The 17,087-nt window shown below is 45.6% G+C and overlaps 1 protein-coding gene across 2 annotated transcripts in view; it reads left to right on the top strand.

Moving 5' to 3' along the window:
* The window catches only part of LOC112219320 (regulator of G-protein signaling 3), a 167,231-nt gene that overhangs the window by 36,928 nt on the left and 113,216 nt on the right, over positions 1–17,087 (top strand). For both annotated transcript variants that reach the window (XM_024380458.2, XM_024380457.2), the window contains one exon: positions 776–819. In XM_024380458.2, the coding sequence (XP_024236226.2) occupies positions 776–819 (44 nt within the window). The remainder of the gene's footprint in view (positions 1–775; positions 820–17,087) is intronic.

Here is a 17,087-nt window from a genome sequence, read left to right as displayed (position 1 = left end):
CAATGCTACCAAATACTAATTGAGTGTATGGAAACTTCTGACCCACTGGGAATGTGATGAAAAAAATACAAGCTGAAATAAATAATTCTCTCTACTATTATTCTGACATTTCACATAAAGTGGTGATCCTAACTGACCTAAGACAGGGAATTTTTACTCAGATTAAATGTCAGGAACTGTGAAAAACTGAGTTTAAATGTATTTGGCTAAGGTGTATGTAAACTTCCGACTTCAACTGTACATAGGCACACTCACACCAGCCTGGTCACACGTAATACAATTCAGTATTAGACATCCATCATGTGTGAGGTCTTCGGCAGATGACGTGGAAACGTAAATGTAACATTGAACACTTTGAACGTCTAATTCTGACGTGGGACTGTGAGAGCTTGTTGTACAGCCGCGCATGCATACACACACACATAAGTGACACCCTCCTCACACCTCCTCCTATCTGTCCCCCGGGTAGGACTAGGGCACTCATCACAGGAGGAGTCAACCCTGCTGTCAGATTGTCACCTCCAGTTGTCACCAGGGAGTGACATAGTGTGACATAGTGGTCCAGGGTGGGGACAGTGGTGACAGGGTGACAGACATTTAGCTTGGCCTCAGATGATCCAAGCTATTGATCTGGACTTATAGTAGATACAGTCTTAGATACAGTCTTTCGTGACGGATGACTTCCAGGACATTGACCAGTGGTAGGCAGCCTTTCCATCAACATCTGAATAATTCTTATTGGTAATATGTAATAACTTTTTTGTTCCTTCCACAGATCATGCTGAAGATCTGAGGATCTATCTCATCCACATGACTGAGGTAAGCAATGTGTGTGTGTGTGTGTGTGTGTGTCTCAGAGGGGCCATGCACTCCAGTGGAAATCACATTACAGGACAGACATAAGGATTGGCTCGGAGTTCTAATGAGAATGGACCCCTCTCTCTCTCTCGCTCCTGTTTATTCTCCCCCTCTTTCTCTCACACTGAGTATCCTTCCAAACCAAAGCACTTATGTCATTACTTTCAGCCACGATACTGATCACAAACATAAAGACTACTGACACTATACATTATGCTACTAATACAAAACTTCTCTCTCTCTCTCTCTCTCCCTCTCCCTCTCCCTCTCTCTCTCTCTCTCTCTCTCTCTCTCTCTCTCTCCTCCTCCTCCTCCTCCTCCTCCTCCTCCTCCCTCTCTCCTCCTCCTCCTCCTCTCTCTCCACCTCCTCCTCCTCCTCCTCCTCTCCAACTTTTCCATCTCCATCCACTTGTTTTGAAAAATTGAACTCCTCCATAAAACCTTGTTTTCTCTGTAGTGACCAACTGTGAATAATACATCTGGCATCATCACCCCATTGCCCCGTTCTCCTTTTAAATGTGCTCTGTAACCTAATTTACAAGCATATTAATCTATAACAGCTCACAGCTTTATGTAAAAACCGTCCAGACAAGGTAGCACTGTTTGGTATCTGCCCACTGGCAATGGTAAGAAGAAGGGGAAAAGCTCCAATATTCAGCCATGTCTAATTAAGATGGTTATAAATAGCAACTGTTACGCAAGTGAGGAGGGAGGAGCCGCCCATGGCTGGTGTGAGGAGTGAGAATGGTGCTTTTTGTAGACTGCAGTGTAGACACAGACAGACAGACCTTGTGGGTTAGGCCTTGTGATGGGATGTCTACTCCACCCTCTCCAGCCATTATCAAAGGAAGTAAATGTGTGTGTGTCTGTGTGTCTGTGAATGTGTGTGTGAGCGCATGTGTATCTCAAACACGCACAGAGACAAAACAGCATCACAAAATACATAATTCATAAAGCCTCAGTATCCCGTCAAACCTAATCCTTCTGTCCATGCCTCTCCCTTAACAGCAGCTATGCAACAGGATGGCTTGCGCGCGCACACACACACACACACACACACACACACACACACACACACACACACACACACACACACACACACACACACACACACACACACACACACACACACACACACACGTGCACATTCATCCATCATACCTAATTCAACTGTCATCACTTTTCTCTTGTTCATTTTCTGCCTGAAGGAACCAAGCATGCCAACTAAAACACTGCATGTACTTACAGGTCAAATCAAATCCAATTTATTTATATAGCCCTTCTTACATCAGCTGATATATCAAAGTGCTGTACAGAAACCCAGCCTAAAACCCTAAACAGCAAGCAATGCAGGTGTAGAAGCACGGTGGCTGGGAAAAACTCCCTAAAAAGGCCTAAACCTAGGAAGAAACCTAGAGGAACCAGGCTATGAGGGGTGACCAAGTCCTCTGATGGCTGTGCCGGGTGGAGATTATAACAGAACAAAGAATTTCAGTTGAGTTTGAGTGCTGAGTTGAGTATGTATAGCACTCATACACACGCTGGGACTAAATAGTGTTGATAACCCCCTCTCATGGTTGATCCCCTACTTGATGCAGAGTGACTTGCCCCTAGGCCAGCCCCAGATAGAGACCATATATATAGACTATGGCTGGTCATTGCATTGGGAACTATTTAGCTTTGGCTGTAAATCTGTGAAAGTTGATTAGAGGAATGTCCTCAGGTCAGAGAGAGAGGGGAAGGAAGAGGGGAAGGAAGGGAGACAGATGGGGGAAGGGGGAAGAGGGAAGGAAGGGATAGGGGAGAGAGGGAAGGAAGAGGGGGAGATAGGGGAGAAGGGGAGATGAAGGGAGATAGGGGGAAGAAGGGGAGATAGGGAAGGAAGAAGGGGGAGAGAGGGAGAGGGAAGGGCGAAGGGGGAGAAAGTGAAGGAGAGGGGGAGAGGGAATGAAGAGGGAAGGGAGAGGGAAGGGAGGGAAGAGAGGAGGGGAGAGGGAAGAGGAGAGGGAAGGGAGAGGAAGGGACAGGAAAGGGAGAGGGAAGGGAGAGGAAAGGGAGAGGGAAGGAACAGGGGGAGAAAGTGAAGGGAGAGGGGGAGAGGGAAGGAAGAGGGGGAGAGAGGGAAGGGAGAAGGAAGAGAGGGAAGGGAGGAGAGGAGAGGGGAGAGAGGAGAGGGAAGGGAGAGGAGAGGGAGAGGGAAGGAAGAGGGTAGAGAGGGAAGAAGAGTGGGAGAGAGGGAAGGGAGAGGGAAGGGAGAGGAGGAGGGGGAAGAGAGGGAAGGGAGAGGGCGAGAGAGGGAAGGGAGAGGAGGAGAGAGGGATGGGAGAGGGAAGGGAGAAGGGGAGAGAGGGAAGGAAGAGGGAAGTGGGAGGGAAGGAAGAAGGGGAGAGAGGGAAGGAAGAAGGGGGAGAGGGAAGGAAGAGGGAAGGGAGGAGGGGAGAGAGGGAAGAGAGAGAGGGAGGGAAGAGGGGAAGGGAGGGAAGGGCGAGGGAAGGGAGAGGAGGAGAGGGGAGAGAGGGAATAAAGAGAGGGAGGGAAGAGGGCAAGAGAGGGAAGGGAGGGAAGGGCGAGGGAAGGGAGAGGGAGAGAGGGAAGGGGAGAGAGAGGGAAGGGAGAGGGGGAGAGATGGGAGGAGAGGAGAGGGGAGAGAGGAGAGGGAAGGGAGAGGAGAGGGAGAGGGAAGGAAGAGGGTAGAGAGGGAAGAAGATTGGGAGAGAGGGAAGGGAGAGGGAAGGGAGAGGAGGAGGGGGAAGAGAGGGAAGGGAGAGGGCGAGAGAGGGAAGGGAGAGGAGGAGAGAGGGATGGGAGAGGGAAGGGAGAAGGGGAGAGAGGGAAGGAAGAGGGAAGTGGGAGGGAAGGAAGAAGGGGAGAGAGGGAAGGAAGAAGGGGAGAGAGGGAAGGAAGAGGGAAGGGAGGAGGGAGAGAGGGAAGAGAGAGAGGGGGGAAGAGGGGAAGGGAGGGGAGGGAATTGAGAGGAGGAGAGGGGGGAGAGAGGGAATAAAGAGAGGGAGGGAAGAGGGCAAGAGAGGGAAGGGAGGGAAGGGCGAGGGAAGGGAGAGGGAGAGAGGGAAGGGAGAGGGGGAGAGAGGGAAGGGAGAGGGGGAGAGATGGAAGGAAGAGGGGGAGAGAGGGAAGGGAGAGGAGGAGAGAGGGATGGGAGAGGAAAGGGAGAGGGGGAGAGAGGGAAGTGAGAGAGGGAGAGATGGCAGGAAGAGGGGGGAGAGGGAAGGGGGAGAGGGAAGGCTGATCTATAGGCATTAACCACTGGGAGGTGTGAATTGATCAATGTTTTCCTGATTGAGTGCTCTGTCATGTGAGGAAATGAAGAGTGGGGAGATGACTGGGACCCTCCCTTTGGAGTGTGTGTGTGTGTGTGTGTGTGTGTGTTGCCAGGTCACCCGTGATACAAGAGTGAGTGCTTTTTACCTTTCAGTTTTTCTAGGGCATTGCGGATGGTGATGTAGGACGGGATGGTGGAGATGGATGGGTGTAAGCATCTGCCTCTGATTCCAAAGGTTGCAAGTTTGATAGAAAGTTGTTTAACCGTTACCATAACTGTTCGCAGTAAATGCCTAACCTTAAGAATTTGGAATTAACGTCTGCACATAACCCTAACATTAACCATTTGGAGTTAATGCCTAAACTTAACCTTAAACACTTCAAAATGTGACGTTTGAAAAACATGGATGAACGTCTAATTTTGACTTGAGACTGGTTGGTTTGCCCTTTCTAACGGCTGTATTACAGTGTGTGGGTGTGTGTCTGTGTGTGTGTGTTTGAGTGGGTTTTTCTGAATATGTGTGCATGAAAGAATGCGAGTAGTGTAATGTAATATAGTCTAATTAGATTGTTCCTCTCTGGCCTCTGTGCTGTGCGGTAATGGTAGCGTGAGTCTTATCTGCAGCCCCTGGTCAGGGTCACAGAGTGTATGTGTGTGTTTTAACGGCATGTAATGTGATTCATCGTCTCCCTGCTCGGCTGAAATGACAGTGTGATCTCTCCACAGCCCTGAGAAATGGACACACACACACACATATACAGAGAGACATACACACACAGACATACACACATACACACTCTCCACTCCACTAATATACTGTACCGACAAACTGATTACCAGCAGGCAGGTCAAACTCATGTTACTCCTTCTTCTCTTCTGTTCATAACATGACATACGAGTGCAGAGCATTAGGGCTCTAATCATGTCCAGTCTATCTCCCTGGGGCTCTATCATATTCATACACATATGTGTCCGCATCCAGAGGTGAATATGTCCTCTCCAAGAGAGGGATAGAGCACTTCATAAGGTCTGAGAAAACAACAATAAAAATGCTCTGTCTACTTTCTCACACACTTCTCAAAGCAGAGTGTATGATCTGGAGGCCAGGGTGAAAAGGTGGAGAGGTTTTGGTTTCTGTTTTCTGTGCTTTACGACAGTACAGTATGACAGTACAGTATGACAGTACAGTATGACAGTACAGTATGACAGTACAGTAGCATACAGTGTTTGGACATAATTCATTGCCGGATTCTTTATCCCCTCGTATGGTATTATTTTATTCCTTATCCACGTTTGAACAATTCACTGAACTTTGGATGATTGTGTTGAGGAGACCATTGGAGGAGAATGATAGCTCAATGTATGATCATATTGGTTGCAGTTGAGGGATTCAGCTCGTTATTGTTAGTGATGTGATGTGATGTGATGTGATGTGTGTGTGTGTGTGTGTGTGTGTGTGTGTGTGTAATCAAAGAGGATGAAATCTAAAATCAAACTCTAGCCATATTACATAATCAGCTGTGTATATTACTTTGCCTCTCCACTTACCTAAACTATCTACAGTATGTAGCCGTGTGTGTGTGTGTGTGTGTGTGTGTGTGTGTGTGTGTGTGTGTGTGTGTGTGTGTGTGTGTGTGTGTGTGTGTGTGTGTGTGTGTGTGTGTGTGTGTGTGTGTGTGTGTGTGTGTGTGTGTGTGTGTGTGTGTGTGTGTGTGTGTGTGTGTGTGTGGTCCCTGGTTCAGTAACATAGCCAGAGTTTGACAGTAGATTTCATCCTCTTTGAAAACAAACACACACACACGTACGCATACAACATTTACTTCCTTTGATAATGGCTGGAGAGAGTGGAGCAGACATCCCATCACAAGACCTGATCCACAATATGTGTGTGTGATCAAAGAAATATAAAATCAAACTCTAGCCATATTACATAATCAGCTTAATACATTACTATGCCTCTCCACGTACCTAAACTATCTACAGTGGCAAGAAAAAGTATGTGAACCCTTTGGAAATAACTGGATTTCTTCATAAATTGGTCGTAAAATTTGATCTGATCTTCATCTAAGTCACAACAATAGACAAACACAGTCTGCTTAAACTAATAACACACAAACAGTTATATGTTTTCATGTCTTATTGAACACACTGTGTAAACATTCACAGTGCAGTGTGGGGAAAGTATGTGAACCCTTGGATTTAATAACTGGTTGACCCTCCTTTGGCAGCAATAACCCCAACCAAACTTTTTCTGTAGTTGCGGATCAGACCTGCACAACGGTCAGGAGGAATTTTGGATCATTCCTCTTTACAAAACTGTTTCACTTTGGCAATATTCTTTGGGATGTCTGGTGTGAACTGCTCTCTTGAGGTCATGCCACAGCATCTCAATCGGATTGAGGTCAGGACTCTGACTGGGTCACTTCAGAAGGCGTATTTTCTTCTGTTGAAGCCATTCTGTTGTTGATTTACTTCTGTGTTTTGGGTCGTTGTCCTGTTGCATCACCCAACTTCTGTTGAGCTTCAATTGGCAGACATGCAAAATGTCTTGATAAACTTGGGAATTCATTTTCCCATTGATGATAGCAAGCTGTCCAGGCCCTGAGGCAGCAAAGCAGCCCCAAACCATCATGCTCCCTCCACCATACTTTACAGTTGGGATGAGGTTTTGTTGTTGGAGTGCTGTGCCTTTTTTTCTACACACATAGGGTTGTGTGTTCCTTCCAATCTGTCCACAGAATATTTTGCCAGTAGTGCTGTGGAACATTCAGGTGCACTTTTGCAAACTTCAGATGTACAGCAATGGGTTTTTTTTGGACAGCAGTGGCTTCTTCCTTGGTGTCCTCCCATGAACATCATTCTTGTTTAGTGTTTAACACATCATAGCCTCGTCAACAGAGATGTTAGCATGTTCCAGAGATTTCTGTAAATCTTTAGCTGACACTCTAGGATTCTTCTTAACCTCATTGAGCATTCTGCGCTGTGCTCTTGTGGTCATCTTTGCAGGACGGCCAGTCCTAGGGAGAATAGCAACAGTGGTGAACTTTCTCCATTTATAGGCAATTTGTCTTACTGTGGACTGGTGAACATCAAGGCTTTTAGAGATATTTTTGTAACCCTTTCCAGGTTTATGCAAGTCAACAATTCTTAATCTTAGGTTTTCTGAGAACTCTTTTGTGCGAGGCATGGTTCACATCAGGCAATGCTTCTTGTGAATAGCACCCTCACATTTTGTGATTGTTTTTTTATAGGGCAAGGCAGCTCTAACTAACATCTCCAAAATGTTTCTCATTGATTGGACTCCAGGTTAGTTGACTCCTGACTCCAATTAGCTTTTGGAGAAGTCATTAGCCTAGGGGTTCACATACTTTTTCCAACCTACACCGTGAATGTCTAAATTATGATTATGTGTTTTTAGTGTAAGCACAGTATATTTGTCTATTGTTGTGACTTAGATGAAGATCAGATCAAATTTGATGACCAATTTATACAGACATCCAGGTAATTCCAAAGGGTTCACATACCTTTTCTTGACACTGTCTGTAGCCATTTGTGTGTGTGTTTGTGTTTGTGTGTGTGTGTGCGTGCGTGCGTGTGTGTGGGGTCCCTGGTTGTGTAAGGTGGGTGACATAAGCAGGACAGTCAGCACATGCATGCGCTCATTCACACACACACACACACACACACACACACACACACACACACACACACACACACACACACACACTCCTCTGCACTGTTTTCCGAATCCAAGCACACACACACAAACGCTACATATTATGCGTACATACACATAACTACACACAGTTTACTTTGAGTCACACAGTATGCTACGCACACTCCTAAACCCTACAATGTACACCACTGAGCAGAGCATTGATACACACCATTCTCATATAATGTGGTGGAATGGTAAGCTAATTTTAAGATCAATATGTTGTTTGTGAATACTCTTGTCGTAAGTCTGTTAGCTAGTATTGTCTTTGTGGGATGGGTCAAGCAATTATTTCTTTGTTCTTTTCCCGTATGAATTGCTGTCATGTACATTTTGAGAGCAACATTGTATTTGTTTGCAGAAGAGGTAGAGGTCTTAGATTGCATTGGCTGAGTACTTTGATTCTGCGGGAGAGAGCTGAATAAGTCCAGCAGCTATTTGTTGGCATTGACAATGTTATCTCAGACACTGCTACAGTACCTCTTCTCACTGTCTTATCCTCTACCACAAAAACTGGCAACTGGCGGCCCTTTTGAAGGCCCTTGTATTATTTCCCACCTCCCCTCAACAAAAGAATTAACCAGCATGTCTTTTTCTTTTTGGAACTCAGTCGGGGTCTCAACTTAATGTTGAGAGTTATAATAGTAGAATACACAAGGTGCAAGTTAAAAATGTGATTGTGCATCTGCAGTTTTTCTCTTGTTATATCAGTCACTGATAGTCACTCAATTAGCCATGTCAGCTAACATTTTTTAGATTTGTAAGTAGGTTTAGCGGCCAGCTATCTAAACTTGTTATCATGGTCATATTACTGACCTCGGGGGCCCAGTTGATTTTGTTAGTCAGTCTCACTCAGATGTCATATTAAAAATGGCAAACCTTTCGCTCTACCCTGTGGCAAAATGAGTAGAATCGCATGAAATGAGTTATTAAATGGCAAACCTTTCTCTCTGCACCATGGCAAAATGTGTAGAATTTTATTAAATTGGATATGGTTACACAGACCTGTGAGCAACTGTGGCATGCATGATGAGTTCAGTGGCTTCCACCCCCATCAATGTTGCCCATCCCTGCTCTACCACTTTCTCCTCATCCTCTTACTCAGTGTATGACCTCTCCGTCCCCTCTACTGAGTCCAGGTCCCCTCAGACCCCCATGTCCTTCTCTCTCTGATCTAGAGGACATCCTATTTTAGCAGCCGCTCCAAAAAGAACCAATCTAACCCAGATTCACATAGGAGACTGGAAATGTGTGTGTTTGTGTGTGTGTGTGTTTGGAAAGCGTCAAGTGTGTGTGAGCGAGAGAAAGCGAGGGAAAGCAAGAAGGTGTTAGAGTTGAAGGGATACGAGACGATACGAGATTAAGAAAAGCTCTGACAAAATTGACTAGGCTGAAATATCCTCCCTTGACCTTGTGCGTTGTGGTTCTCAACCGGGTCACCATGGGTAACCTAGCAGATCGGGTTGGGACCAAGAAGAGGTTCATCAGGGGTGCAGACTCACTCCAGAAGCACCTGCTCTCTGACTGCACAGACGTGAGTGAATCTGGTCAACACTTCTGCTTGGTTCGAGAGACTCTAGAGTTTATAGGGGGGAAACTGCTGTTTTGATTTAAGGTTCAATAAAGGTTGATTAGGGGTTATGCTTTTTGACTGTAAATAATAGAATGTCTCTGGACAACGGATCTGCTCAGGCTGCGTTTCAGAGCGTCTAGAGGAAACGAATTGGCGGTGATAATGTGGGTTCATCAACATCAGCGTTGGTGAAGGATGATGAACTAGTGGTGTGCTCATTACCTGTTCGAGTTGTACATGTCCACGTAAAGTGGTTTGATGACGGTGTTGAAAGGTAGTTTTAGTAGCCTCCCACCCTCTTCTTCTCTCATGAGGACAGCCTGTGTGGAGTTTAGTTCACACTGTCAACCCCATAAAATGTTATTATCCATCATACTTCAACTACAGGTTGGTGTTCTGAATTGCCTGTGAAGTGGAAAGCTAATTATAACTATAGATGAGATACAGATGATATTCTGCTATGCACTGTACATACAGAAGTATAGATCATTTTGTCCCTTGTGTGCTCAGTTAGATGTTGTCTATAGAGGACAAGCAGTGAGATAGGGTTGGGTAGGTTACTTTCTAAGTGTAATCTAGGACAGGTACTAGTTACCTGTCCCAATTTTTTATCAGTAATGTAACTTTTGAATGACCTAAACCCAGTAACACAACCTGATTACGTTCTGTTTCTTTTGTTAAAAGGTAGACAAAAAGGATCCAGCAAACGCATTTGGTGTGTCTGTCACGTTCTGACCTTAGTTCCTTTGTTAGGTCTTTGTTTTAGTATGGTCAGGGCGTGAGTTGGGTGGGTTGTCTATGTTCGTTTTTCTATAAATTGGGATTTCTGTGTTCGGCTTAGTATGGTTCTCAATCAGAGGCAGCTGTCAATCGTTGTCCCTGATTGAGAATCATACTTAGGTAGCCTGGTTTCACTTTTGAGTTGTGGGTGTTAGTCTTCCGTGTCAGTGTTTGTTACCACACGGGACTGTTTATTCATGTTTATTGTTTTGTTCCAGTGTTCTGTTGTGTTTGTTTAAACATTATGGACACTTACCACGCTGCGCATTGGTCCTCCGATCCTTCTCGCTACTCCTCAGGTGTGCCTCGTTAAAAGTTCATTTATGGAATTTATTTATTTTTAATGCGTTTGAGCCAATCAGTTGTGTTGTGACAAGGTAGGGGTGGTATACAGAAGAGAGCCCTATTTGGTAAAAGACCAAGTCCACATTATGGCAAGAACATCTCAAAAGGCAAAGAGAAATGACAGAACATAATTTATTTTTGCCATGAAGGTCAGTCAATACGGAACATTTCAAGAACTTTGAAGGTTTCTTCAAGTGCAGTTGCAAGAACCATCAAGCACTATGATGAAACTAGCTTTCATGAGGACCCCCACAGGAAATGAAGACCCAGAGGTATCTCTGCTGCAGAGGATAGGTTCATTAGAGTTACCATCCTCAGAAATGTTTGCCCAAATCAGTGCTTCACAGAGTTCAAGTAACAGACACATCTCAATGTAACCCTCTCACCAGGCTCGAATTTGACTCTCACGATATTACCTTACATTTTCAAAGCACCACATCAAAAGAAATACAAATAATGAACCCCAATGAGTCGTGCACAGCCCATGTCCAAATGATTTCAAGCTTGTTTAACCCGCTGGCGCGCGTTGGAGCTAAAAAAAATGACGACACACATAAAGTCCAGAAGCACCTCACCATTGTGGTTACTCACTACTCGTGGATATTCCCTCAGTAAAGTATGGCAGTTCCTTGCAGGTTTCCTCACAAGATCCACAGCAAGCACAGCTGTCAATGCAGCCGATATCCCATGGGAACATGAACTCGTTAAGCTTTCCCAAGCAATTCTCTCTTGGTTTCACACAATGCTAGGCTAACCTCAAGGCTGTCAAATACCTCCAGGGTGAGACTGTAGCTTCAGTCTTTACTAAGTCTTTCTTAACAAAATTATAACTCTCTTATAAAATAAAAACATTATTTCTCTTCAAACTCGGTAGGTTACGGTTTTGTTCTACTTTTTATTGTCTTCTTTTATAATTATTCTTCACCAACGGTCATAATGTACTGTCCATCCATTTCTCAATGTCTCTCTCCTTCTCTTGTTTTCCCAGGCCTCCCGTTAACCAGGTACACTCTCCCATTGGCCACAGCTTAACAAGCGACCGTATTGGTCAAAACTTAAACTTAAAAGTTAACCAAGCTATTCACTTATACCTTAAAGAAATATGTCTTCAAAAGAAATGCATTAACAACATTACAATATGGGAGCAATTCAATCACCTCAAATATAAAACCAATTAATTATAACAAATAAACTCAATACTTGGTTTTAACAAGAATAAACTCAATACTTGGTTTTAACAAGGGTATTACATTAACATCAACTGTTCAGAGGAGGCTGCGTGAATCAGTCCTTCATGGTAAAATAACTACAAAGAAACCACAACTAAAGGACACCAATAAGAAGAAGAGAGACTTGCTTGGGCCAAGAAACACGAACAATGGACATTAGACCAGTGGAAATCTGTCATTTTGTCTGATTAGTCCAAATTTTAGATTTTTGGTTCCAACCGCCGTGTCTTTGTGAGATGCAGAGTAGGTGAACGGATGATTTTTGCATGTGTGTTTCCCACCTTGAAGCATGGAAGAGGAGGTGTGATGTGTGGGGGTGCTTTTCTGGTGACACTGTCTGTGATTTATTTAGAATTCAAAGCACACTTAACCAGCATGTCTTCCACAGCATTCTGCAGCAATACGCCATCCCATCTGGTTTGCGCTTAGTGGGACTATCATTTGTTTTTCAACAGGAAAATAACCCAAAACTCACCTGCAGGCTGTGTAATGGCTATTTGACCAAGTATAGTGATGGAGTGCTGCATCAGATGACCTGGTCTCCACAATCACCTGACCTCAACCCAATTGAGATGGTTTGGGATGAGTTGGACTGCAGAGTGAAGGGAAAGCAGCAAAGACGTGCTCAGCATATGTGGGAACTCCTTCAAGACTGTAAGAAAAGCATTCCAGGTGACGTTGCCAAGAGTGTGCAATGCCAAGAGTGTGCAAAGCTGTCATCAAGGGAAAGGGTGGCTATCTGAAGAAATATATTTGGCTATCTGAAAATATATTTAGATTTGTTGTACACTTTTTTGGTTACTACATGATTCCATATGTGTTATTTCATAGTTTTGATGTCTTCACTACTATTCTACAATGTAGAAAATCGAAAAAATAAAGAATGAGTTGGTGTGTGTGTATATTTTCAATATATATATATGGGAGATTGGGAGATTGGAAATGATGCAGACAATTACATTGATAGAAGCCACAATATGTCTGCAATATTAAAGCTGATCTACCCCCCCCACCCCTATAAAAAGAAAGGTAATGTGTGACAGGACTGAGGCTTCTAGCCTCCCACACATAATGCTGCTTTCTGTCCCTAACACTAAAAGTAAAAGTCAATCTAAATAATATAAAAACAAAATAGAAATGTTTTTATCAAACTGAAACTGTATAAAAATTTGTCAATCCTGTCTGAACTGGAAATCAAATCAAATTGATTTATATAGCCCTTCGTACATCAGCTGATATCTCAAAGTGCTGTACAGAAACCCAGCCTAAATCCCCAAACAGCAAGCAATGCAGGTGTAGAAGCACGGTGGTTAGGAAAAACTCCCTAGAAAGGCCAAAACCTAGGAAGAAACCTAGAGAGGAACCAGGCTATGTGGGGTGGCCAGTCCTCTTCTGGCTGTGCCGGGTGGAGATTATAACCAAGATGTTCAAATGTTCATAAATGACCAGCATGGTCGTATAATAATAAGGCAGAACAGTTGAAACTGGAGCAGCAGCACGGCCAGGTGGACTGGGGACAGCAAGGAGTCATCATGACAGGTAGTCCTGGGGCATGGTCCTAGGGCATGGTCCTGAGGGAGGGAGGGAGGGAGGGAGGGAGAGAGGGAGAGAGAGAGGGAGAGAGAGAGGGAGAGAGAGAGAGAGAGAGAGACTTTGACTTTCTTTATTGAAACATTCTCAATTCATTTAAAACTCACCCCCCCACTCCTAAAATAAAAATATAAAAACCCTCTCATACAACCGTATATCCAAAACATCTTCCCCAGCAATACAGACAGCCCCCCCCAACACACCACATCTCCACACATTTGATCATTTTATAGAACTCAAACTCAACCCTAAGGCGCGCAGAGACCATCCCATTAAACAGTAGTAAAGGGTCTGTTATCCCCCCACCTTTGACCCTGTTCCTCCTTGTTAGCCAAATAGCTAACTTTGCCTGAGCAAACAGAAAATTCAACAAAACACATTTTTCTTTCTCCTTACTCGAATACCTGTATCCCATTATAAACATCCCAACAGCAAAAACCACCCCCAACCTGTCACACAGACATTCCAACAGAGACATTAATGGCATTAACCTGGTGCACACAGAAAACACATGAATTACAGTTTCTTTCATTTGACAGAAAGGACACCCCTGCCCAATTCCCGGATCAACCCGTGCCAACCAGCTGTTAGTGGCCAGGGCTCCATGAAGAACCCTCCACTGGAGGTCCCCTGACCTCTTTGGTACTGGGGGTTTGTAGAGCGCCCTCCATCTAAAACCCACCATACTCTCCGCCCCACATACCCCCTGCCACTGATGAGCCTTCACTCCTGTTAGGCTTCTAATGCTCCTAACCTTAACGCAGAGGTTGTAGAGGGCTTTACCTCCCACCCCCTCAAACTCCCCAGGCTCGGAGTGTTAAAATCTAACAAGTCCTCCAGACCCCCTGCCAGTCTCCAGTCTCTGCCGTCACCTGCAGTGGCGGGAACATTGGTGGCCCCTCTCCCTTTGGCCTCTCAAACACCCCCCTTACCGGCTCAGACAGTGCCTCCTGGACCTCATCCAGGAATCTCTCCAGCAGCCTAAGAGACGTTATTCCTGTTTGTTGCGCCAAGACCTCCGGGGTTTTCCACCCCTCCTCTCCCAGCAGTCTCAGGTCACCCAGCCTTTGTAAACCCCCTGCCATCAGTTGCCTCTGCAGGGTGGCCGACTGAACCGATCTCAAAGGGATGGCTGGGTTGTGGATGGCTGGGTTGTCCGCACAGAGTAATGCCACAGGCCTCCAGTTCTTAAGTTCACACAAGTCCCCTTTTTTGGGCAGGAGAGTCAGAGCCGCCCGACGGCAGCTCATCGGCAACTCTCCTACCCCGACGCAGTCACGCAACACGCAAAAGAAATCCTGTCCAATTGTTCCCCAGAATTTTTTGTAAAATTCCACTGGAAGTCCATCGACCCCGGGTGCACGACCGGGGGACATCTGGGTTACTGCCTCTGCCAGTTCATGTGACAACAGAGGAATGTCCATTTCATCCCTCTGTGCCCGAGAGAGCTTAGGGAGTCCTACGAACAAGACCTGAGCACACATAGGATCACACATTTCTGCCCTATACAATTCAGTATAAAACTCCACAGTCCGCTCCCGCATCTCCCCCACCACAGAGGTCACCCGCACATCAGACAGCCGTAGACAATGCATACCCTTGGCTTCACTGCTCTGTCTTTCCAAACCAAAGAAGAAGGAGCTGGGAGCATCCATCTCCTTGAGCATGGAGAACCTAGCTCTTACAAGTGCTCCCTTTGCTTTAACCTGGAAAAAACTGCCCAGGTCCCTACGTAGTCGGCTAAGTTAGCCTGGAGGCCTACATTGCCTTGCCCCACCATCTCTACCTCCATCTCACTAATACACCACTCTAGTTCCCCCAATACTCTCCTAGCCTCTGAGGATGAGAGAGCTGTGTACTGTTGACAGAAAAGCCGAATTTGCACTTTCCCCACATCCCACCATTGACTCAGAGACTCATACTCCTCTCTTCGCTGCCCCCATCTTTCCCAAAAAGTCTGGAAACCTGAGCAAAAAGTGGCATCTTGTAAGAGCTTTACATTGAACTTCCAATAAGATGCCTGCCGGGGCCCTGGTGAAATAGACAGCTGAGCCATGGTTATGTGGTGATCCGAAAACCCCACTGGGAGAATGGTAGCACCCAGCAGCCTATTGCTCTGATTCCTGGACATGTAAAAACGATCAAGTCGAGCTGCACTCACCCTAGCCCCAAAAACCTTCACCCACGTATACTGTCTTGTGTTTGGATGTTTAGTTCTCCAAACATCCACTAGGTCAAACTGATTAAAGATATCCCTTAACACTCCCACTAACACTGAATGAGGCTCTTCCCCATTTCTGTCTTTTGTAAAATCCATTGTACAGTTCCAGTCACCTCCGATCACCAGCGTCTCCTCAGGCGCTACTTGTGAGAGTTCCTGTCTAAGACTCCCAAATAGAACCCCTCTTTCTCTCCCTGTGTTAGGCGCATACACATTTATAAAGACAAAACACATGTTGTTAATTTCTGCTTTAACAACAAGCAACCTACCCCTACACACCTCCTTTGAGGAGCAAATTTTTACAGCCAGACCCGGTGCAAAAAGGACTGCCACCCCTGCACTAAGATTTGTCCCATGGCTCAACACATTTGCCCCTTTCCACCAGAGCCCCCAATCAACTTCATTCACCACATCACTATGCGTCTCCTGCAGAAACAACACCTGTACTTTTTTTTTTGTTTTACATATTCACCCAACACACTCCTCTTTCCCGCATCTCTGGCGCCATTTATATTGAGCGAGCCTACCCGAAGAGTCTCCATAAGAAGTGGGAGAAAAGCCAGCAGAGAAATAGACCAATAGCAAAGCTCAAAAAGCCCCAGTGTCAGTAAGAAATTAAACATTTAAACAGTGTCTGAAGGTAAACCCACTTCCTCAACCTAAACCGTTTCCTGGGTGAGAGGACACCATGCCCCTCATTTGTCATAGCATGTTGTACTGATCTTACAAACTTTCTAGGATCAGGAAAAAAAGCCTCAAGATTAACTTTTTTCCCCTTAGTCTCATTCAGGAACCTTGTCAGTTCTCTCAACGTGTACTTAGACCCCTCTGGTTGACTGGCTGTCAGCTCCGGGCCAATTGAAGAAGAGTCTGAAAAAAATAACTCCTCATCCTCTTCCTCACTTTCCTCCTCTTCTCTATCTCCCACCCTGACCACCTGCCCTTTCTCTCTGGTTAGGGCCTCACCCACAGCAACAGGCAACATTTCCATGGTGCCTTTGTCCACACCCTTTTTCCTTTTCCTCTTGACACCCTCCTCCTCCCCCCCTAATCTCTTACACTTCCCCACTATACTCTCCTCATCCACTAGAACAATCTGACTAGACGCAGTATCATCTGCACCACCCTCCATAGCATGACTAGGGCCAGCCTCAGCTACACCACCCTCCATAGCATGACTAGGGCCAGCCTCAGCTACACCACCCTCCATAGCATGACTCGGCCCAGCATCATCTGCACCACCCTCCATAGCATGTCTAGGCCCAGCCTCAGCTACCCCACCATCTCTAGCCTGACTAGACCCAGCCTCTGCTTCTCCACCATCTCTAGCCTGACTAGACCCAGCCTCCACTACCCTACCATCTCTAGCCTGACTAGGCCCAGCCTCATCTACACCACCATCTCTAGACTGACTAGGCCCAGCCTCTGCTGTCTGCATCTCCTTACCCCCTGCATTTTGACCTCGATTTCCCCCACTTGCGCTTGTACCCTCACCT

Source organism: Oncorhynchus tshawytscha, linkage group LG20 (assembly GCF_018296145.1).
Source record: "Oncorhynchus tshawytscha isolate Ot180627B linkage group LG20, Otsh_v2.0, whole genome shotgun sequence".
NCBI classification, from domain to species: domain Eukaryota; kingdom Metazoa; phylum Chordata; class Actinopteri; order Salmoniformes; family Salmonidae; genus Oncorhynchus; species Oncorhynchus tshawytscha.
This window is presented reverse-complemented; position numbering and strand designations above follow the sequence as displayed.